The 23221-nt window shown below is 42.9% G+C and overlaps 1 protein-coding gene across 5 annotated transcripts in view; it reads right to left on the reverse strand.

Annotated features, from left to right (window-relative positions):
* Window positions 1–923: 923 nt before the first annotated feature.
* Window positions 924–23221, reverse strand: part of TEX2 (testis expressed 2) — a 95406-nt gene continuing 73108 nt past the window's right edge. For 4 of the 5 annotated variants that reach the window (XM_077328853.1, XM_077328855.1, XM_077328854.1 and 1 more), the window contains exons 7-12: window positions 22554–22653; window positions 18907–19039; window positions 9263–9388; window positions 5681–5890; window positions 4441–4561; window positions 924–2987 (exon numbers count right to left, since the gene is read on the reverse strand). In XM_077328853.1, the coding sequence (XP_077184968.1) occupies window positions 2865–2987; window positions 4441–4561; window positions 5681–5890; window positions 9263–9388; window positions 18907–19039; window positions 22554–22653 (813 nt within the window). In that variant the 3' untranslated portion in view covers window positions 924–2864. The remainder of the gene's footprint in view (window positions 2988–4440; window positions 4562–5680; window positions 5891–9262; window positions 9389–18906; window positions 19040–22553; window positions 22654–23221) is intronic. The other variant, XM_077328857.1, reaches the window with a different exon arrangement.

A 23221-nucleotide genomic window follows, 5' to 3' on the forward strand; every position in this document is an offset into this window, starting at 1 on the left:
CTCATCTACCCAGGATACTTTCCCAAGCATCCTTAGAACTTTAAAGAAGCTTTTAAAGTTGTACCTATCAGAACCTAAGCTGTTACAGAGCTCATTTAGGCAATTGGATCCAGCAGCAGATCAAAAGGATTATGTAATTGGCGTGTTGCAGACAGTTGTCCTTGCAGTGTAGACAAACAGATTAGAAAGGATTTTCGTTCTTGCTTCCAACAAAAGATGCACAGCCCTCCAAATTTCTGCTCTTTGTTCAATTTGGTGTTCTCTTGCATGGTATTTATTTTTACCATTTGTATGCCACCCCTCCTTATTGACAGGTTTGGGGTGGTTGGCAACATAAAACCAACAGCAATAATAAACTGAATAAAATAATCTGCACTCCTACCATATCTTTCTGTCATCTATCTGGTCAATGGTGGATTCCCAAGGAGAGGGAAAGCGTGGTATGAAAACTTTAAAAGGGTGTGGGGGGAAATGGGGAAGGAGAGGCTCAACTGGATTTCAGGTTGTCATGGTTTCTTAACCATAGGCCTGGTGAAAGAGTGCCATTTTTGCAGGCCCTGCAGAACTGGCCGGCTGGGGCTCTGCTCTAGACCAGGCAGACCTCTCTGCAGGTCTATTGATTTGTGACTAAGTTTTTGTGATTCCCCCACATGCGACCAGCTTGCCACAGCACTGATAAAGCTGTTCTGACCACAGCACTGATAAAGCTGTTCTGACCGAGCAGTGATATCAGGGCTCTCTCAGCCCCACCTACCTTACAGGGTGTCTGTTGTGCGGAGAGGAAAGGGAAGGCGACTGTAAGCCACTTTGAGACTCCTTTGGGTAGTGAAAAGTGGCATATAAGAACCAGGCCGTACTGTGTTAATTCTGCCACTGTCTCTCCCGCCCACTCCAATTTAGAAACAACATCCAAACTACAGATCTTTGACATGGGATAAATTTATTTCCGAAAAACAAAGCAAGCCCATTGTAATAACCCACATAGTCTGATTATGAAGTGCAATGAAAGTCACTTGTGTCAAATCTGAATCATTTTACATATTAGTGCATCTAGTCTTTAGACTTGGATTGTTATTGCACATGGAGGGGAAAAAAAGCTGTGAACGAGACATGCATACTTGAGGAGAGGCAAGTCGTGTTTCCATCCCGAAAACGAGAGCTGGAACAGTACAGAGACCGGAATGGCAAGAGAAACTTAAGTAACAAAAATGGAGGTCCAAATAATATGAGTACTTAAAACACTTAAATGCTAATTTCTTCAGGCAAGGTGCTTTTTTAAAAAAGAAAGAAAAAAAATCACCCTTCACTCAGAACCCTTTCATTTTGAGATCACAAATCACGTTAAGTTTTACACACGGTAACTGAACACAATGTACAAAAAAAAAGTTTTAAAACCACTTAAAGGAGTATGCAGTTAAAAGGTGGCTTCAAGAACATGCCTCCTTTGTAAACTAAATTAACATTCTTTTTTGACATAAGGAAGTTGGCAATATTACCAGGGGGTGGGGGAAAAACCTCATTACTGGTGTTGATCGTTATGTGGTGTTCAGAACAGTTATTGATTTCATAATGCACAAGTTTAGTCTTGAAGGTTGACACAAGAAATCAGCGGAGGCAGTTTCTCTTAAAGAGGTTGGTCGTTATCAGCAGGAGTGCTTTCCGGAGTCGGGTGTGGCTCCTTGTCAGGTTTTCCTATCTTTATGTACCGAGATGACCTAAAGGTACCCTCAGCAACAGCTAATAAGGCTTTTCTCCTGGAGGAGTTGCAAGCAGTTCCTGCAACACTTTAAACCTTTAAACATTCTAAGAATGTGAGGACCTGCTAGTGTACGAACACCAGTGCAATGAGAAAACTCGTGGCAACAGAAACACGATACAAGTTCAGTCAATCAAGTTGAACGCCTCCGTCAGGAATAGCTGTGATCGTTTGTGTCGTATGCACACACAGACACAGACGCATCGCGGTGTGTCTAGCATTCTTTAAATCACAAGCCACAGCGACTGTACCTCACTTTTTGTTGTTGTTTTGTTTTTAAAGAAGGCTTACAATGGTTTGGTCTCATAGCTTTAACCAAAGGTTCCTTTCACTGAAAAAGAGAACACGAGATCCCACACTAGCCAAGTCAGCACGTTTGCATCTGTTATATGGCTACTCGTTTCCAAAGGAATTGCAATTTTATATGAAAAAATAAGTTATTATGTATAATCCACATGAAGTGATTCACAATATTACCTATACATCCGATTTACATTCTTAACTCCAGAAAACATTTATTTTCGAAATTTGCTTGACACAAGCTATCGACTGCAGAAGTGAAAGAACATTCCAGTTCATTTTACACCTCCAACTGCCTGAGAGAGAAAGAGAGAACACAATACACACGAGAAGGGGGGGGGGGGGGAACCAAACCATCTTCCGGTTATACAAGATTTGTTCCTTATGGAGGTACAGATTTCAATGGGCTGCATGAGAAGAAAACCCTTCAATGCGCCATGTGCACTGCCCACAAACTGCATGCCCACAAGCTGAACTCCATTTGTGCTGCAAAGCTCCTGATCAATAGCAATTGGTGGGGAGGGGGGTGCCTTAATTTACTGCAGAAAAGTGCACATTAGCTACTGGGTTGAAACCTCAACAGCAGCTGCTGCAAACGAGATACAAAGGACCTTAGAAATGGAACTAATGCTTGCATAACTTAAAGTAGATAGGAGCAGTGCCTGGAAAACTGGGCAACCATTGGCATAAAGCATTCATCATCAGTAAGGAGAAAACGGTGTGGCACGAGGACAGAAACCTAGTTCACTTTTGTTTAAAAAAATGGGAAAACATTTTTGTTAATACTGTAAACTGCAGTTTTCACATTTCATGGTTGATCAGCAGCCTCTGCGGTAGGATCTTTCAGAGAGCAAACCAATGAACGAGGATCCATGGCCGAGTGCATTAGAGGAATATAAACGTCGTCCATGTTTGGCATGACAAAGATTTTCTGCAAAGTAGAACACAGCTCAGGTTATACAGTCAGGTGCACCATTTTGCTCCAAAACTAGGCCATTTATCTAGCAGGTGGACCCAGCCTCTGAACAGGAAGGTACCAGAAAGCCATTTAAGTTGATACCCTCTATTCTGGCAGTTTTGGACGTATCAGCTACAGGGTTTATTGCACAATAAAATCAGAGTCCAGTAGCACCTTTAAGACCAACAAAGATTTATTCAGGGCATGAGCTTTCGAGTGCAGGGACTCTTCCTCAGACTAAGAACTACATGACCAAGCAGCTAACAGGCTGGATCCAGCACAAAATCTCCACTTGTTCTAACTCTCTGGAGCAAGCAGAAATAGAAGAAAACAACTAAAGTAGCCACTTGCACTAAATCCTTCTTATATCCCCCTAAATTTTTCACTTGCACAAAATCCTTTGTGATTACCTTCTGACCACTATGAGAGACAGGGAGGGAAGCCCAATTTGTTGTGTGAGATCCTGACTATAGTCAGTCAATTTATGTTTCCTTTTGTGCACCACTGGGTCCAAGCCAGAAAGTGTCCAAAATGGTTAATTATGAAATGCAGAGTAAAGCCCTGCATCATCATCATCATTATTGTGATTTATTTCCTGCCACTCCCAAGATGGCTCATGGTGGGTTACAAAGTTCTCAATAAACCCTGATAAAACACCCATTAAAAGGACATACAAAAACACAGTGAACAAGGCAATAAAACCACAATTCCCACACCAATAATACAGTAACCTACTACCTACTATGGGGGGAGGGAGGGGAAGGGCCCTCACTGGCAAGACAACCCCAGGTACTAGCACTAGCCCTGCGGGGCGGGGGGGGGGATCTTATGTTTATACCCCAGAACAATCACAATGCAATATAATACACACACACATATACACATACCCCAACCATGAATATGAATACACATAGTAAAGTTAATAAGTTTTTTCCTATTAAAAAGTCTATTAGTGTCTTCAGTCTGTAAACTGAATTAACTTAGCCACCTTAGAAACATTCAAATTCTCTGCCAATCACTTTTAAAAGAAGGAAAAACAGGCTGTCACCATTTTCTGGCAATCAAGATTTTTTTACTTTTTTTTTTTGCATTTATGTATCAGGAAAATGCAGCAGTGGGGAGCTTCCATGGAGGAGCAGGGATTCAAACCTGGGTCTCCCAGGATCCCAGTCTGACAATCCACCCACTGCACCACCTCAGCTCTTGCTAGTCCATAAAGAATCTCTCTTTTAATGTCTTTAATTTCCAGTACTTCAGACTTCCTGCCGTTAATGATGGAGATTTTGGGAGGCTTGACAGCTGGCTCTGCCTCTGCTTGATGCGCGGCATGAAAGACTGTTTAATAACATTACGTATTTACAAACACCGAAACACAACAAAGCACACTAGCACAAGTCAAAATAAAAAGCTCTTTGAAGAGACATACCTGGAATTCTTGTTCCAGTTTTCTCTCTATCCACTCTGTCACATGAACCAAAGTCACTTCTCTCTCTCCAAGCTTTGGACGAGCTTTGAGCTCCAGATAGGGCGGCCTTCGGAAACCGTACCTGGAGATAATGTGATCAAGTTTTGTTTTTCTAAATTTACTTATCAGATCTTATACTTATACTTATTTACTTATCAGACCTTCCTCCACCAGGGAAGCACACCCAGGGTGATATTTTTTTTTCTTCGGCAACTTCCCTGTGAGTTAGATCAAGCAGTCCAAGGCTTTTGTAAGCTGAGACCATGTAGAGTTATGAACTTAGTCTGATCCAAGTCCAACAGCCTATCCACTGGGAATAGCTCTCTCCCGTGCACTTTACTTGTTCATTTCTGCAATGTCTCTTAATCAGCAGCTCGCAAGCAACTGAATTGGTGCTGAGTCCCTGTACCAAACTATAGGCAATGAAGCCTAGACTTAACAGCAGCTGAGTGGATCCTTGGACATCTGCATCCAGATAGTTCTGCTATATTATCAATTAGATTATCACCACATAAGGTGGTATTAAATAAAAGTTGCTGATTGGCTGCTATACTATAAAACAGCCTTTCTCAACCGAGAAACTCCTGGAACATCCTTCAGGCTTCAAGAAAGCCCAAAAGTGGTGCTATCATGCAGAATATGGCTGGGAAACAAAGCCCACCCCCTCCAGACCCATCACTGGCCATTTTGGGAGGGGGAAAACAGATTGACAGGGCCACATATAGTCATATCACCTGATTAAGGTTTAACAAATTTAAAAAATATATATAAAAATTAACTTCTGCCCATTTGGGAAACCCTTTCAGGTCTGTCAAGAAACCCCAACATTTCACAAAACCCTGACTGAGAAAGACTGCTGTAAACTTTTAAAATGAAACAGACTCTTTAGAGGACACAGTATTAATTTAGAAAATGGTACAAGACAAATGGTGTATTTGTAAAAGCTAAAGTAGTGTTTGTAATTTTAGCACAGCCCTCTTCAATGGTCTGCAGTCACAGCAGGTATTGGCTACAAGGAGCACGAGGAAGTGTTACTTCTTGTCAACTTTGTTAGGTTTTAGCATTTCACTTTTATTTTGTCTACTGACTCTTCTGCCCTGTCCCATCTAATCAGATCAGTTACCCAGAAATAGATGACAAGCACTTCCAACCCAAGACAGCTCTGACCAGCAGACCCCCCAAACTCCCTTGCTACACTTACCATATTCGATCAGTAGGTGGTGGTGGAATGTTAACGGCCAAGGTCCCTTTGCATTCTTGTACCTCAACGGTTAGCAGCAGCGGAGTATTTGAGACCTCCTCAATTTTCTTTTTGATGAATTCTGTCTCTGTTGCTTTCTGGAAGTATTTTGACTTGGTAATTTTATCCACAAACCTCATGATTTTACTTGTTCGGTGCCCTGCCACGTAACTATAAACGAGAGAGACAGTAAGAAGGCATCCAAATGGATTTTATGGCAGCTGGGCAAAAAGAAGGGTTTCAATACTATTCAGCAGATGTGAACACAACATTGGCTGCTAACAGATTGCACGGGGCAGCAGAGACACCAACCCCACAGAAGTAAGGCCTACTTGTGCTGTAAACTAGTAGAGATCAGAGGCCAAAAGTGAAGCAAAACCCAAGAGGGATGTGGGCGTTCCCTTCTGATGGTGGCTTTATGGGTCAAACAAGGTTATCAACCCCTTGCTTTTAGCTATATGAAGATGTGTAACCTCCTTCTAAGTACCATCATGTTGCTTCCTTCTAATATGGAAACCCTATGAATTACTTAAATTCCTGCATAGTGCAGGGGGCTGGACTAGATGACCCTGGAGGTACCTTCCAACTTTATGATCTATAGTCCTCCAAAACATCCTGCCGTTAACAGCTTTGCTCAGGTCTAGCAAACTGAGGACCACAGCCTCCTTTATAGAGCCAATCCATCTCATATTGTGTCTTCCCCCATTTCCTGCTACTTTCAGCTTTCCCTAGCACTATTGTCATTTCGTGGGACCCCAAGTACAACAGCCTCAGTTGAGTCATTTTAGCTTCTTGAAGTATCTGAAGATACTGGACAGAACATACATGAGGCCATTTCCATCACCCCACTGGGTATTCTGGCCTCAGAAGGAGGTTACACAGGCCAGAAACAAGAACGCTATGTATAGAAAACTGTCAAAGCACAAGTTTCTTGTTTCAAAGGTCCCAAATACTTTTGGAACCATGAACAGTTTGAGGGTCCCAGTGGGAAATGAAGGGGGGGAAGTGTTTGTGTGTGGGGGAAAGATCCTGTTTAAGAGAATTTTGTGGGTGATTGAGACTGCTTCTTTGGCAATTGTATGGATTTGCAAGGTTCACTTGAAATCTCTACATTAGCGATCCCCAACCTGTGGGTCGCGGACCACATGTGGTCCTTCAACTAATTGGAGGTGGGCCCTGAAGGACGCCTTCTCCCCCCCCCCCCCCCGGCCCTTTACTTCATCCCCCCCCCCCCGGCCCTTTACAACACACTTCGGGTATCATTGTCTCCCATCACTCCCAGATGGGACTATCTCGTTGCAGAGAAACAAGCTCAGGGTTCCCATTGATTTGTCACAATAAAATGTTCCTTATGTTCATTGTTGTGGCGTGTCTGTATCTTATTTTGAAGGGATGTTTAAACATCACCATAGCGATCAGAGAGCGTTAGGGCAGTGGTTGAGAGTAGAGGAGTAAACTATCCCCCCCCACCGGGCCTCAGTAAGAGGCGTTGAATGGTCCCTGGTGAGTGGTCCCCGGCGTTGAGTGGTCCCCGGTGATAAAAAGGTTGGGGGCCACTGCTCTACATTACAGTTTTAGCACAGTGTTGAGTTGGGGCCTCCCGGGGTCTAGCCAGCTGGGGTCCTAAAGTTGCTAGAGATTAGTTTTTGAAATTAAAAAAAATGAGGAGTGAAAAAGTTAAAAGTAAAGCTCAATGCCTGGAGAACAGTAAACTGAGTAACAGTGATAAACACAGCGAAGTTATCCGCAGAAAGGACTTTTCCAGAATTGTGGAAACACATAGATGTGGTGGATGATCCTTACCCGAGAACATACAGTCACAGGAGGCAGAGATAAGCCATTCCTCTTTAAGTTACTGCCCCCCCTTGCCACATGCCTGTAGCTACAGAAGATTTTTAGGCATTACAGCAACACAGGCAGCAGTTCCAGAAATTCCTGTCACCAGCTGAATCCGTTCAATTATTTATGCCTTTCCCCGAGACACTGCATTGATCCTCATAATACATGCAGATAGTCAGACTGTTAGCTTTAACAAAAAAAAAAAGAGCCCCCTGCAGAAATACCTTCCTGTTTACAAATGTTTTGCAATGTTCTTTTCATTCAACCCAAATGCTTCTCCTTTCCAGATGGCACGGGAACTGCGACAGTTGGGCTATTTTTAACCGCTAAACACATTTGTCATCATGTAAAGTGGCATAGTAGATGGTGATTTATTCCTCAGATTTTTAAGGGACTCGCCTGGACACACACTCAAGCACAGAGTTATTTCCCAAGCTGTCACGTCTCCCACCTGCGGTATCTATGTCCTGGGATAGCTGGACCAATGACAGTACAAAATGTTTCATATGTTCCAAACTGGAGACACTGACGACTGTTCAGATGCACTGCAGGAATAACAGCGCAAAGTAGCAAGGTGGAGCTATTCAGATTTGCTTCCCTTATAGTTTGACTATCATTTGTGACTTACTAGATGTGAGAGAAAAAATAACCTGACAGGGAAGTTCCTCCCAAATAGCTGTGGCAGACAAAAAGGGAAAGAAGAAAGAACTGAGCAGGGAGGTGCAGCTTCTACCTTCGGGGCAAGTACAGTCCAAGACATTAGAAGAGCCCTGCTGGATCAGACTGATTGCCCATCTAGTCCAGCATATTGTCTAACACAGTGGACAATCAGTTCCTCTAGAGAGCATAGAGCAGGGTGGCCAAGCTGTGGCTCTCCAGATGTCCATGGACTACAATTCCCATGTGCCCCTGCCAACATGTTGGCAGGGGCTCATAGGAATTGTAGTCCATGGACATCCTTATCTGTGACTGTATGTATAAACAAACAAACAGTTCATGGACATCTGGAGAGCCACAGTTTGGCCACCATAGAGGCTGAGGCCTCCTCCTGATGTTGCCTCCTGGCACCGGGATTCAGAGGCTATTTGCCTCTGAACGGGGAGATTCCCCTTTAGTCATCATGGCTAGCAGCCACTGATAGACCTCTCCTCCATGAATCTGTCCAATTATTTACACATGTCTGAAGGAAGAAGTTTTTTTGGACCTAAAAGTTAGCTCCAGAAGTTCCTAAATGATGACTGTGCTGAATGTCTCTTGGTGTGCCTCGTAGCAGAAGGCAGAGCAGATAATTAGGAGGGAAGAAGGGCTGGTGTGCAGTTTGGGGCCAGCTCCTCTGTCTGTCTCTCCCTCCCTCCATGCAGCAGGGACAGCTCTCTCTGTGTCTCTGTCAGCAGCTTGGGGCAGCTCTCTCTTTCTCTCTCTGTGCCTCCCATGCAGCAGGAGCGATAGGAGGGAATGAGGGCTCGTGTTCGGTCTGGCAGGGCTCTCTCTGTCTCTGGCATGTCTAAGAAGAACGTGGCTAGCTTCCAGGGAGGGCGGGAGCTGCAGGGGCAGGGCCTGATTGGCCCTATTCCAACTTGGACAGCTGGACACGTTCCACCCCCAAGGTTGTTTCACTAATATATAGAGGAACCCTGGATAAGGATAACAGCGCTAGTAATAATAATGCTAGATTCACCAAGTGGCAAAAAGAGATGGACTCACCCTTCTGCTCCTGGCACTACAGGCTTCTCGCTACCTGTGGCCTCTGGAGCGTCATCTTCTTCTGAGGAGCCGGCACTAGAGGATTCTTCATCGCTGTCCGCAAGGCAATACGCCCTCGGTCTGAAACTGAAGTGAGGGACACCAATTGTGATATCTACATGCAGCTTCATTGACCACACGAGCCTTGTGCCATTGGGTGACTTGGCCACTTACGCATCCTTTCTTCTGCCTCTGCTTAACATGGATAAGGAAGATCAAAGTAGCAGATGTTTCTGCAGTACTTTTCCCTTCCACACAGCTGGGCCAAGATGTGCTTATGAGTGAAAGGCAACACTTGTGTTGGACTGTGGAATGCCCGGCATGCAATCATGTGGAATATGGAATGATTGAAAGATGTTTAGGATTGCCTCCTCTTCAAGGTTTTTTCAGCAAATTAAATGCACCGCAGACAGTCACAGCACCAAAATACAACGGATAAAGAAATTTTATCAAGCACTGTTTTCGACTTGATGGGGCATGCTTAAGAAATCCAACAGGTTTCTCTGTTAGACGCAGGATTGATTTTGCAAGTGCTGTACACTTTCAGAAAAATGTTCATGTTCCCACATCTATACCTCTTATTTGCCTCTGCACATATCTACCTATCAAACTGGTTGCTAGCAGCACAGTTTATTTTTTAATTTTACTTATTTATTATTAGATTTCTATCCTATTACTCTCCAAGAACTCGTGACGGGTTACAAAGATAAAAATCCATAATGCCCCATAAAACGCCTCCACAAGAGTAACCCCACCCAACATCAACAACAAGCCTGGCAGCAAAGAAAACCTCCCTAATCCACAGCAGCCACCCTAGATTTATTTTGTACAGATTCTTTGTACCCCTTTGGCTTTTGAAGGCAAATGGATTTTTTCAAAGTTTTCAGAAACCTTAAAGATAAAACACTACTCTCCCACAGTTAGTGAAGCCTTCGTTCAGGTTCTCCAAAAACTTGTTTGGATCTGGTTTTGCTGCTGCTGCTGCCCTTTATCCTTTAGGTGTGTAAAATCTTAGAGTAGTTTTGGTGTAGTTGTTAGGAGTGCGGACTTCTAATCTGGCATGCCAGGTTCGATTCTGCGCTCCCCCACATGCAACCAGCTGGGTGACCTTGGGCTCGCCACAGGACTGATAAAACTGTTCTGACCGAGCAGTGATATCAGGGTTCTCTCAGCCTCACCCACCTCACAGGGTGTCTGTTGTGGGGAGAGGAATGGGAAGGCGACTGTAAGCTGCTTTGAGCCTCCTTCGGGTAGGGAAAAGCGGCATATAAGAACCAACTCTTCTTCTTCTTCTTTAAACAACTTATTTGATAAGCAGATGTAAGGGCAGTTGGGGATCACAGTAAAATCTATATAAAAACGTAAACAATTCAAGTTTCTTTCTAGATATTTTGGGATCTCATGGTGAATCCAAGTTCGCTTCAGATTTTGCTTGTACAAAATCAAAGCATTTTAAATCCTGTAAGTATGTCAAATATTGCAATTTTATATCCTAACTGGTAAATTATGCATTTTATATTAAAACAATAAAATGCAGTAGAAACAGCATTTATGTCAATTTTCCCCCAAACACCCGGGTTCCTTTCCCCAAATCCAATTTTTTCACCCTGGCCTCAAATTTCCCAGAAATGTTACGTCTCTACTTCTCTTTAGAACAACATATAACTGAATAGGGAAAAAAGATCTAGAGCAGCCTTTCTCAACATTTTTACCATTGACAAACTTCTGAAACATCCTTCAGGCTTAATATATGGTCATATCACCCAATAAAAGTTCAACAATGGGAAAAAAATATTAAAAATTAATTAACTCCCACCCATTCTAGAAACCCTTCCAGGGTCATCAAGAAACCTTCATGAAACCCTGGTTGAGGAAGCCTGATCTCGAGTTTAGCAGATGTACCTTTCCACTATGGATCAACTGTAATCATAAGCCAAACCCATGAAAACACTTAGAAGCTTTATATCAGGAATAGCAGAGCTTCTCCACATTTTCATTTTACTCGCTGTTAAGTTCCTGTTTCTTCAGGGTTTTTTCCTGCTCCGTATAGTGTTTGTTTCAATATAAAATTTTATTTCCAGCTTATCTCCCCGCAATAACTGTTTGATATCAAAGGGACTACTAGAGGGAGAAAGATATATGGAACAGGGAAAAAAAACCTAATAAACCAGGAACTTAACAGCAAGCAAATTGAGAATGTCGAAAAGCCCCTAGGCTGGAAAGACTAAAGCTGGGTCTAGACATTATTACACTTTGCTGCTTTATATATGGCAGCAGCTTCAAGATTCTTTTCAGCTGAGAATGCACAGCTATAGAAAAAAAAAAGAGGGTAACTCAGCAAAAGCTGAGGTAATACCTATACTGAAACCCTGATAGCTTGGGGTAGTGGTTAGGAGCGCGGACTTCTAATCTGGTGAGCTGGGTTTGATTCTGCACTCCTCCACATGCAGCCAGCTGGGTGACCTTGGACTTGCCACAGCACTCATAAAGCTGTTCTGACTGAGCAGTGATATCAGGGCTCTCTCAGACCGTTTATGCACTGGAGGTTTCATGCCGGGCTGCAGGCTGGAGTTTTAGTCGTGGTAGGTTGCTCTACCTCTTCCTGCACCCACACGGGGGAGCATTTGGCCTGGTGTACCTCATCCAGCCCCGATTTGTGCTCCTGCATGGGAGCTGGGGCAGTAAAGTTCCCAGTGCATAATCGATCTCAGCCTCACCCACTTCACAGAGGAAAGGGAAGGCGACTGTAAGCCGCTTTGAGACACCCTCGGGTAGAGAAAAGTGGCATATAAGAGCCAACTCTTCTTCTTCAGTAATATCAGGGCTCTCTCAGCCTCCCCTCCCTCACAGGGTGTCTGTTGTGGGCAGAGGAAAGGGAAGGCGAATGTAAGCCGCTTTGAGACTCCTTCGGGTAGAGAAAAGCGGCATATAAGAACCAACTCTTCTTCTTCAGTGTCTATATTGTCAACAAAGGGGGGATGAGTCCCAGGCATCCATTCCTCCATTGAGGTCATGGCTGACCAGTGAGGTGTGTTGACTACAGAGTCTTTGGACCACAACTTATCAGTGGAAGAAACAGCAGGGGACAGTAGCCTAGAACGGAGGTAAAAATATAGGGAAAATAATCAGTTTTGTACAGTGAACTTTGTAGCTTTTAAATTATTCTTTTGATGTGAAAACAATGACAGCCACATGCACAGTAGAACTGTGCAACGGAAGTGGACTATGGAAATGAGGGCAGGAACTCTTGTGGCTGTGCACCATCATCTCAGGCCAACAACCAGCCATCACCTCATTCTCCCCCCACCACCCACTGTCACCCGAGGTCACCAACCAGCACTGTGCCTGGCCACTGTGCCTGGCTGAAGGTGCACAGCATGTCAGATAGGGGGGAACTGGGCTGCCAGGCAAACTCCATGGGAACCTGATTGGGCAGGATGGTGGTTTTCTTGGGAGGAACCAGCCTTCCCTGCTGGCACTCATCAAAAAGAAGGGTAACTGAGGAGAACAGGAAGGGCACCATTACCCAACCACAGCTGAAATTTGCTGTGTCCACTGATGCGGCTGTGGGCTTGTGTGTCTCTGATTGCTTCTGGGCTCTCTGCACATTAATTCGGGAACTCCTGGGACTGGATTCCCCAGCCCGCTCAGTCATGCAATTTACTTGGGAGTCACTCTCCCAGCATTAGCTTTGGATTCTGGACCAGAGGGCCTGAACTGGGCTTGGCATGCGGAGTGAGAGCAGTGCCTTGGAGCAGGTCTATCCCAGAGCAGTGTGTGCCTGGCAGCGGTGGGGGAGGAATATTTGGAATGGGCTCTGCCTCTCCCCATATCTGGCATGGTTCCCTGCCTTAGAGCATCTTTCACTTTTCCTGGGCTCAGCAGAGGAAGGATTCTGCCCATTGTTATCTGGTTTCACCAATACCCTACTGGTATTTGTGAAGCCAGCACAAAAATTACTTGCCCACCTTTTGTTCTGGGCCAGGGTGTGGGGAGGATGCTACTGAAGAAGCAGGGTGTCTGGCTGGGGTGGTTGTTGGAATTGTGGTTGCTCCCCTGACACCCTTCTGCAGCCTCATTCAGCCTCCTGGTCCCTCGTCCTCCTCCCTCCCCCTCCTGCCCTTCCCCTAAGAAGTATTAGATGGTCTGTATATTTATCTTGGGTGGGGGGCAAGGAGGAGATCAAGGATGGGGCCGACCACAATGTCCTGCCTTGCAAAGAAAGAGCTGGGTGATCAGCAGTTCTGTGTAAGATGTTTTCACCTATATCTTATGCAAGAATCTGACAGAATGAGAGAGAGAGAGAGAGAGAGAGAGAGAGAGAGAGAGAGAGAGAGAGAGAGAGAGAGAGAGAGAGAGAGAGAGAGAGAGAGAGAAAACAACAAAGAAAAAATAATCCCAAGAGAAAGCAAAATGCCTCTTCAGCAAAAACACTACAAGACACTGAATATCATGCGGGTCAGGAGAGAGCATACAACAAATATAGACAATTTGCTCCCTCCCTTCCCCATTGTCTGTTCTAAAAATATTGATGCTTCTTGAAAAACAGTAATCTATGTAACAAAATACTCTCCTGCTCTTAATTTTCCTAAGAATGTTTAGTGTCACACATCTCCTTTTTCTTAGATACTCTGGTTGAACACAGCAAGGCCTATACTGAATGGGATCCTTTATAAAATGCACCTAAAACAGGCAAGATTCTTCAAGTCCTCACCACTTTGAGCCCCCACCACCCATACCCACCAAACACTTCCAGGATCCCTGTGTCATAGTAGCTACATACTATTGTTGGCATGCTTTAAATGGATCAACTTGCCTCTACTTCTAAAGGAACACATTTTGTGCATATAAACTGAATGTATAAGGACTATGGCCATCCAGTCTAAAAGCAGGCTCTGCCATTGTGACAAACTCAAAGCTCTTAGAACTTATAGTTAAATTTGTGTTAGGAATCCTTACAGATAAAGCTAGCAGATGTTGCTCTCTCTTAATTGTAGTTTGGTGTAGTTAGTCTCTTATTAGTCTCTTATTTACCCCTAGTGAAAACAGATGGGCATCACAGTTGGGGAGAAGCTCCATCTTGGATTGCCAATGAATCCAGAAACACCATACCAACTTAAAACCAGATAAGACAAAACCTAGCCAAGAAAAGGCTTTCATATGCCATATTCTGTAAATAGTATAATATGGATTTTCATATCTCGATGATATATGATTACAAATAAATCAGTGTCTGTTTTCTAGGAAAATTTGAAAGTTAAATAATTTAAATATTGTTAGTAAAAGAAGGCAAACAGACCATATACATGCCCAGATGAGGTACAAACAGCGGGCTTTGTACCCCATACCCAACATTTAGCTCATCTAACAGGATTTATATGGGGTGGAAATTTTTCCATGGCAAAATATACTATCAGCAAATTGTCACTATGCCCCACAACTCTGCAGACAAATCTCACTCATTTTTTCTAAATTCCTGCTGTGGTAAGAGATTTCTAAATCACCAGCTACCACAGAAAAACAAATTACTAATTCCAACCCATACTCTTAAGGAACTTTCCCAAATTTAAGTGAGTTATCTGTATCAACATGGAAAGTAAATAATCTAGAAATGTTGGTGGGCATTTTTATGATGTATACCACCCTGAGTCAGCTTGCTGGGAGGGTGGTATATAAAGTGATTAATAAACAAACAAACAATTAGGGACATGCTCCATTCCCCTTACCCCTTCCCAGTTTTTGGTATGAAGCTAGACGGGACAGCTTCCCTGAAGTTAGTCAAAAAGAATCTGTCAACTAACTGCATGGCCCGTCTTCTAACAAACATTGGTTGCACTCCCACTCCAGTACAATTATCCATATTTGATACAAGACAAAGTTACAGCAATTCTTTTAAAGAAGGTTTTACGCATCCAAAATGTGCAGTTGTATACATATTTTAATGGAAATGCATTAACTAATAATTCCTAGGTATTTCTGTATATTTATTTATTTATTTGGATTTTTATACCGCCCGTTCTTTACAGCTCTGGGAGGTATAAGAATCCAATAAAAATATAAAATATAAAAATAAATTTTCAAGGACATGTTCATTGTTCAAATGTGAATATTTTGCAACAATTAATATGCTACAGTGTGATAGCACAGCTTCAGTTTCTGGAAATTCTGCTTTTCTAATTCCGTGTTCTTCTAATAGGAAATGCTCTATGACTAAAAGTTACCAGCAAAAATATTGATCTTTTGTCATTTATTTTTCTGACATCAGCCCTGTATTTCAGCCAAGACTGAAAGGAACTTAATACTGTCCAGTGCTGCAGTAATTACCCTGCCATGCCTCTACTACATCTCTACTTGAATTTTAATTACGAGTGACATAATAGAAAACGGAAACATAAATATTACAAAGGATTTTGTACTCTCCTTTGAAGGCGTGTATAGTAGCAAACCAATTTTAAAATGTAACTTATAATAAAGTTATTAATATGTCTAGCCCTGGCCATTTAAGAAAACTGGCTCATGTAAAAGAAACTGTGAATGATCCAGATGTGCACAGTTGGAATTCCTTGGATGTTTTTGCTACAGCCACTCCAACAGCCAAAGGAGATGCTGTTTTAAAAAACAAACACACACACAATGGCTTGCTTCTTTATCCGTGGCTGTGGGGAAAACTTTAGAACAAGCTTCTGGTTTTTGCCTTCCTAATGCACACATCTCTATTAAGACAAAGCTATTAACACGGATATTCCGGGAAACTGGTGGCTGGGCTTGAATGCTGGCAGTTAATATAAAAGCAGGGCAGTCAGCAGCACTATTTTAAAACTATTTAAGGAACACAATCCCTGCAAAGATAACTGTAAATTAACACGAGGCATTTAAACTGTTTCCTCTCATGGACTTCCGGATGTTTATCATCCCCTTGAGCCTACTATTTAATAACAATAATAATTTTTTATTTCTATCCTGCCCTTCCATATTGCTCAGGGCATGTAACGACAGTAAAACAATGTACAAAGGTGAAAACTTAAAAACATCTACAGTTTTCCTAATGCCCTCCAACTAAAATTCCCAGACAGGGGGGATGTTGGGCAGGAGCTGATTTTCCAAATCTCCTTTCCCTCCCAGTGGTGAGGCCAGCCTTTCTTGGTGGATGTTACTTTTGGCCTCGATCATAAGCCCAGTGGAATGGCTCCATCTTGCAGGTCCTGTGGATCTGGTTTAGGTCCTGCAGGGCCGTGACCTCTCTTGGGAGCTCATTCCACTAGGCTGCAGTCAGGGCCGAAAAAGCCCTGGCCCCAGTCGAGGCCAATTTCACCTCCTTTGGGCCGGGGACCCTGAGCAGATGTTGATCCAAAGATCTTAATGTTCTTGGGGGATTATAAGGGGAAAGGTGGTCCTGTAGGTACGTTGGTCCCAAGGCTACAAAGGTAAGGGCTCTAAGACTTTAAAAGTATTTGATCTAGAGAGAAGAAATTCCATTTTCTTTTCCACCCACAGAATTAGCCAAAGCTTCAGGAAAGGAATAAGTTCTTTGTTGATACAACTTCAAATTAAACCAGAAGGCCAAAAAAGGTTATTCTTTAGGGACTGTCAGTACTTTCTAGATACCAGGGGAAAGTAGTGCTATTTCTGGCTGAATCATGCACATCTCCAAATGCACAAAGCACAGCATGCACCTTTCCCCCCTCTTCATTCCCACCAAGAGATGTCCAAGCTGAACTTCAAAAGCCCAAGAAAATGCGGGAAGAGAACTTCATTCCCTTGTCCTGTTTCCCTTCCACTTGTTCAGAATGTAAGAGGTCATTAGTGAATCCAACTAGAATCTCTAATCACAACCCACCAGCAAACTGAAAGAATCCCTATTGTGGTCCTTGTCAGCTTTGATCATCTGTTCAAGGGGGTAGCTAAAATGAATTAAAGGCAGGTGTCAGATTCAGTCCTTAAAAATACCCTCCACAATATCAACCTTTCATCAAAAGATGACCTCTAGAGCAGGGGTAGTCAACCTGTGGTCCTCCAGATGTTCATGGACGACAATTCCAGCAAATGCTGGCAGGGGCTCATGGGAATTGTAGTCCACAAACATCTGGAGGACCACAGGTTGACTACCCCTGCTCTAGAGAGTTATTTGAACTAGGACATAAAATCTCTTTTGATTTCCAGCAGAAAGCAAAAGAAAAACTCTCTGAATAGTTTCAGCACTAACAGAATCAACACTCCACGAGGAATGAGATGATGCGATGAATGCCACTCACCAGATAAATACAAATCCACAGATTGACGAATCCAAATATTATTAAAGGAAAGAAAACGAAGGAGAAAAAAGCACACACAAATACAAGTTAGAGAAGATGAGCAGCGTCAAAGATTTCTACGTACTCTTGAGTAGGAGGGCCTCAATTTGGCCAACGGGAGAGGAACGTAGTTTTGATGTTTAAGGAAAGTTGCTTTTTTTTTAAAAACATATATCCCCAGCTTAATAAAGTTTGAATACTTGGCACAGAGTATTAGATACACTAATGTAGGTCAAGTGTGTACGAGCTAAAATATTAATACTAAGTATTAAGTACTAAAAATAAAGGAATTTATATAAGAATCATTAAGGGGAGAATCACTGTGAACAGACAACAGCTATGCCTCATATTAAAGCAGATAGGAGATGGCAGCCAGACACAGTACAACTCTAGAATAAATGGAAAATGAGATGGCAGCAGAAACCTACAGCTCTAGTTCCAGTTGTACCACAGGTATAGGACTGCCATAGCCTTTAGTAAACCATGATAAAATGTGCCCGTTGATGGCTTTAGCATATATAATGCATGCCCAGGATGCCCCGGCAGTATTTTCTCTGAGTACGATACTCCCAACAAGCCTAGATCCACTGCCAATATCATGTTGTGCTGTCTCTGCGTAATCAATGGGGCAAGTAGCTTTACTGCTGACTGCTTGACCTTCTGTAGTGTGCATAAATACATCCCCTCCCCTGCCAAGTATAAGAAAGTATAACAACCATCGCCATCAAAAATAAATTCCCAATCCTAAAGTAGACCAAACATGTGAGTAGAGGGGTAAAGGAAGGAGCAAGGATACCTTGCTGCTATTTGTAGTCCTTTCCGAATTTAAACTGCTGCACAGGTGCTCAAGAATGGGGCAACACATAACCCGGGGGGGGGGGGAGGGCACGAAGATAAAGGCTTACAAAATGATTATTGCTTCCTCTCTTTCAATTTGGCAGGTTAGACATTACAGAAAATAAGTTCTTTCTGAACACAATTACTGTTCAAAGAACAGTTATTAGCACTTTGCTTGGGTACAGGTTAATTACACCAATGATAACTTTGATGTTATCATTTCTAACCCCTTGTTAGATTTATCTGCAGCTGCTCTGAAGTTACACCATCCAAAATACACATGAATTCCTCCTTCAAGCATCTATTTAGAGAGATCAGTATCAACATAGCACGACTGCTTTCCCGTGATTTGGATAATCATCACTACAATAGCTTTTGATTCATCAACTCTTTCATAGCTGTTATTTTGTGCATTAGAACTGACTCCTGCTCTTTCTGTGTACTAAAAAGGAATCGAAACAGTAATAGCTTCCTTACCCTTCTTTGCCAATCTCTCCAACTTTCAGCGCTTCACTCAGAGGCTCTTTACCAAGTTTGGTCAAATTCATTTTGGTCTCGAGGGTCATTAAAAAAGATCCATTGTAGGATATCTCCAAGTCAATCCAAAGCCCTAGAATTGACATTGGGGAACATTTTATAAGTGTAACATACTGGAACTGTATATACAGTGAAACACTTCCACAGACTTTATTAAGTATAATACAAATTATTTCAGAAAGCATGTTAGTCATAGGGTTATAAAATTTTAAGCCTCATTTAAAAGATCCCACCTCTTTAAAAGTTTTTAAGCCTCATTTAAAAGATCCCAACTCACCTCTTTTTCAAATCACTTGCTTCCCAGCTTACAGCAGGTCAAGGTTACAAGTCAGAGCTATTTCATTTCTATATACTAAACTAACAATTTTTGTTAACAATTTTCATGATACAGACAGCGGCTGCCATATTGATCTCAGACCTGAACCAACCTTTGGCTAAAAAAAAATTAATTCTTATTCCATGAGAAGCTGGGTCCAGGCAAGAAGATTTAGTCTTACTGCTACCTTGGGCAACTCTCAAAGCAACTTCTCTTGCCATACGTTGGCCAATAAGACCATGGCCTGGAAGATGCAGCTCTTCTGCTGGGCCTATGGTTGAGGCCAGCCGATTAACAATTCCTATGAAATCTCAGGCCTCCCTCCTTAATTAAGATTCATTTATTGGTTTAACTGTGTTTAAGCTGTGTAAACTGCCCCAAGATGGTATTCCAAGAGGGATGATGTGTATATATGTGTCCAGAACCTATATCTTGGCTACTTCTGTTGTTCACAACTGCTGGTCTTTTAGGTAGCATGTTGTCCAAATTTTCAGAACAGCTTGTCAGGCAGTGCATGGCAAAGGAAGAAGAGTCCTGGGCTCATTCCACACACATTGGATAATGCATTTTCAATATGCTTTCCTGTATGGAAAATCTGCTTTTAAAGTGCATTTGAAGTGCATTATCCAACATGTGCAGAATTGGCCCTGCTGATGGAAGCTAGACTTTATTTACTGATTGTGTTTATATTCTGCCCTTCTGGAGGCTCAGGGCGATTTCAGTGGTTTAAATGGGCAGCAAAACTGCAATATCTGTTTATTCAGAGCCACTTGCAATGGGTACATTCTCTAAACAAAAACAGAACTCCCAGCCATTGCAATGCTCTTTTCCTTTGTGTGCCACCCAGCAATTACAATGCAGGAAGTCTGAGAGCCCCTGCGATCCACAGAGCCATAAAGGACCACTTAACAGATCCAGAACTTAACAGATTCCTGCTAATGGCAGCAGGAAATGGAGAAGCAGCATTGTGAAGCTTCTGCCACACGATATTTATTATGAATCTGACGAAAGTATGCTCTTCATTCAGAAACTGCTTTGGTGAACACAAGCTGCTCATGTCGACCAAGGGACAAAATGCATTCAGCTAGTTCACCCAACAAACAAGGTTACAGCAGGACAGCATATAGAATGCATTTGACATTTATGAAACATTTGGCTACATCTTTCTATTTTTGTGCAGTTTCCCCCCATGGAAACACTGTAGCGCTTGTTTAAGGCCCTTGCTTTTAGAAACTGTGGTCATACATTAACACAAATTAACATTAAATGATATAAAATTACACAATACGATTCAACCCATGGCAAACTATACACTAGGGGTGGCCAAACTGTAGCTCTCTAGATGTACATGGACTACAAGTCCCATGAGCCCTGAGGACATTTGGAGAGCCACAGTTTGGCCACCTCTGCACAGCAATAGAAGCCAATAATTCATCCAAGTAAATTTTGTATAGCAAAACCCTCTGGAATAATTCAGTCTTGCATTGTTTGTGGAAAGCCAGGAGAGCGGGACACTTCCTAACCTTCTCAGGCCAGTCAGTCCATAAGATCAGGCATAGTCAAACTGTGGTCCTCCAAATGTTCATGGACTACAATTCCCATGAGCCCCTGCCAGCGTTTGCTGGCAGGGGCTCATGGGAATTGTAGTTCATGGACATCTGGAGGACCACAGGTTGACTACCCCTGAACCAAACAGCTGAATGGCCAGTCTTATATTGGCCAGAAAAATTATTATTGAAAGGTACAAAAGCCATAAGAACTCATTAAAAGCTGCATTTCCAAAGGCATTAGTCTTTTGGCATACCTGCATTTCAGAAACCAGAAACTGAAGACAATGTGTGGTTTTTATGAACAGCCGAAGTTGCTAATTACTTTTTACTAATTATCGATTAGTAATTACTAATTACAGTCCTACAAGAACATCAAAACATGAACAGTGCTCATCTGCGTAAAGTCCATTGCAATGATCATGACTCCCAGCTCAATATTACCAAATACAGAGTATTTCTGTGGTTCCATCTGGGGAAATGAGGGGACGCCTACAGAAAACAGAATCCACCTGGTTGCAGAGCAGACTTGGCTTATGCAGTCAGTGGATCAGCTTGTTCCAAATACCAACGTTCTTTTGAACAATGTAATGAATTAAGGAAATGAAACAACTTGATCATTTAATAACAATATTATAATAATTTTGTTTTTATAGCCCATCCTTCCTGGTTGGCTAGGTGAAGAGACCTTTTTCTTCCTGTCTATGCGACTCTGAATTATCCAATTTAGACTGCACATGCATAATTCAAACCAGGAACAACCTAATGGAGGGGAGTTTGGCAATAGTGAAAGACTTCTTTCACCACAAACTGTACGTATCCCTATACTGCAAACTATAGTTTGTGCTCTTGCCTACAAACCAGGATTCCCAACCACTGTTTGGAATCCTGATGTACAAGAAAGACGGCCAACCAACATTCTGTGAGATGGATGCAATGACTAGTTATGGTTTGCCAAGAAAGCCTTTTGGAACTCAGCTGGCTGTAGATAGGCTTGGGGGAGGGGAGGTTTGCCAGTCTGAGTGAGCCTGTGAACTGTTTCATATCACCATAGCTGGAGAATGTCTTACACTTGTGCCCTAGCATTTTCTTCAGAGGCTTCATGGATGAGGTTTGCTGATACTTGGGATCCATCATATTTGTGGTCATGGAGATCTTCCTCTCACCTGACCCAGATTAGTATGAACTCCAGTGGATGTGAAGGTGCAGGGCTGCCATACTTGGCTTCACTCATTTTCTAGTGGCACCTGAAAATTGTTGCATGCAGTAGACCAGCAGTTCTCAACCGCTGCAACGCCATGACCCCAACTGCGGAGGCGGCGGCATGCACAGGCGCACAACAATCTGGAGTCAGTGTGGTGGCAGCCAGTGCCATAGCTCCGCTGCCACCACCTGCCGCCTGCTACCACTGCCGTGGCAGCGGCCACCAACCTGGCAACCCTGCGGAAGGGCCTAGGCGACCCCAGTTGGGGTCGGGACCCCAAGGTTGAGAACCACTGCAGTAGACTGTATCACCTAGACTGTAGCCAGTGTATTTATTTCCTACAGGTTGTTGTTAGAACAGGCCTTGCAACTCCATTAGTAACTGGATCATAACCTTTTACAGATTAGAAGCAGGTCTCTGAGGAAGGGGCATCTAATTTTTTTTAAAGTCAAACCACAAGAAGTTGCTAAGTACAGGGCAGTTTTCATTGTTAAAAGAGCCAACAACTTTTATGTGTTACCTTTGTAATCAATAGTGGGCTTGTAGGCTTGAAGGATTTTCGGCACTGCAACTCCCATGTCAAGTTCAGTTAGTGTAAGCTCATTCATGAAGTATGGCAACTTGGAAAACAAACAAACATAAACACTTTAGCAGCACAAAGGTAGGCAGAAAAATATGTAAGGCAAAATCATATCAAAAAAAGGCTTCTTTAAGCAGAAGGGGACAGATGGGAGAACTATGACCAATTTCTGGTGGGTCATCTTAGATAAGCCTTTCTCAACTTTTTTACTGCCGAGCAACCCATGAAATATACTTGAGGCTTTGAGAAACCCCAGAAGTGACTGGGAAGCATAGAATATAATTGGGAAAAATATGGTTGGGAAGCACAGCAGTGCACATGCCCACCCAGGGCTCCTCCCCTTCCCAACTCTCCAGGCCCATCACTGGCCATTTTCGGAGGGGGTGGGTCAACATGACCATAGATGGTCACATCACTTGATAAATGTTTAACAAATTAAAAAATATATATATTAAAATTTAATTAACTCCCACCCATTTGGGAAACCCTTCCAGGGCCATCAAGAAACCCCAGGGTTTCATGAAACCCTGGTTGAGAAAGCCTGCTTTAGACTGATTGATAGGATTCTTGTAAAAAAAGAAATCCTACCACTGGACATGGAGAATCAT

The sequence above is a fragment of the Paroedura picta genome, chromosome 3, assembly GCF_049243985.1.
Source record: "Paroedura picta isolate Pp20150507F chromosome 3, Ppicta_v3.0, whole genome shotgun sequence".
Taxonomy (NCBI): Eukaryota; Metazoa; Chordata; class Lepidosauria; order Squamata; family Gekkonidae; genus Paroedura; species Paroedura picta.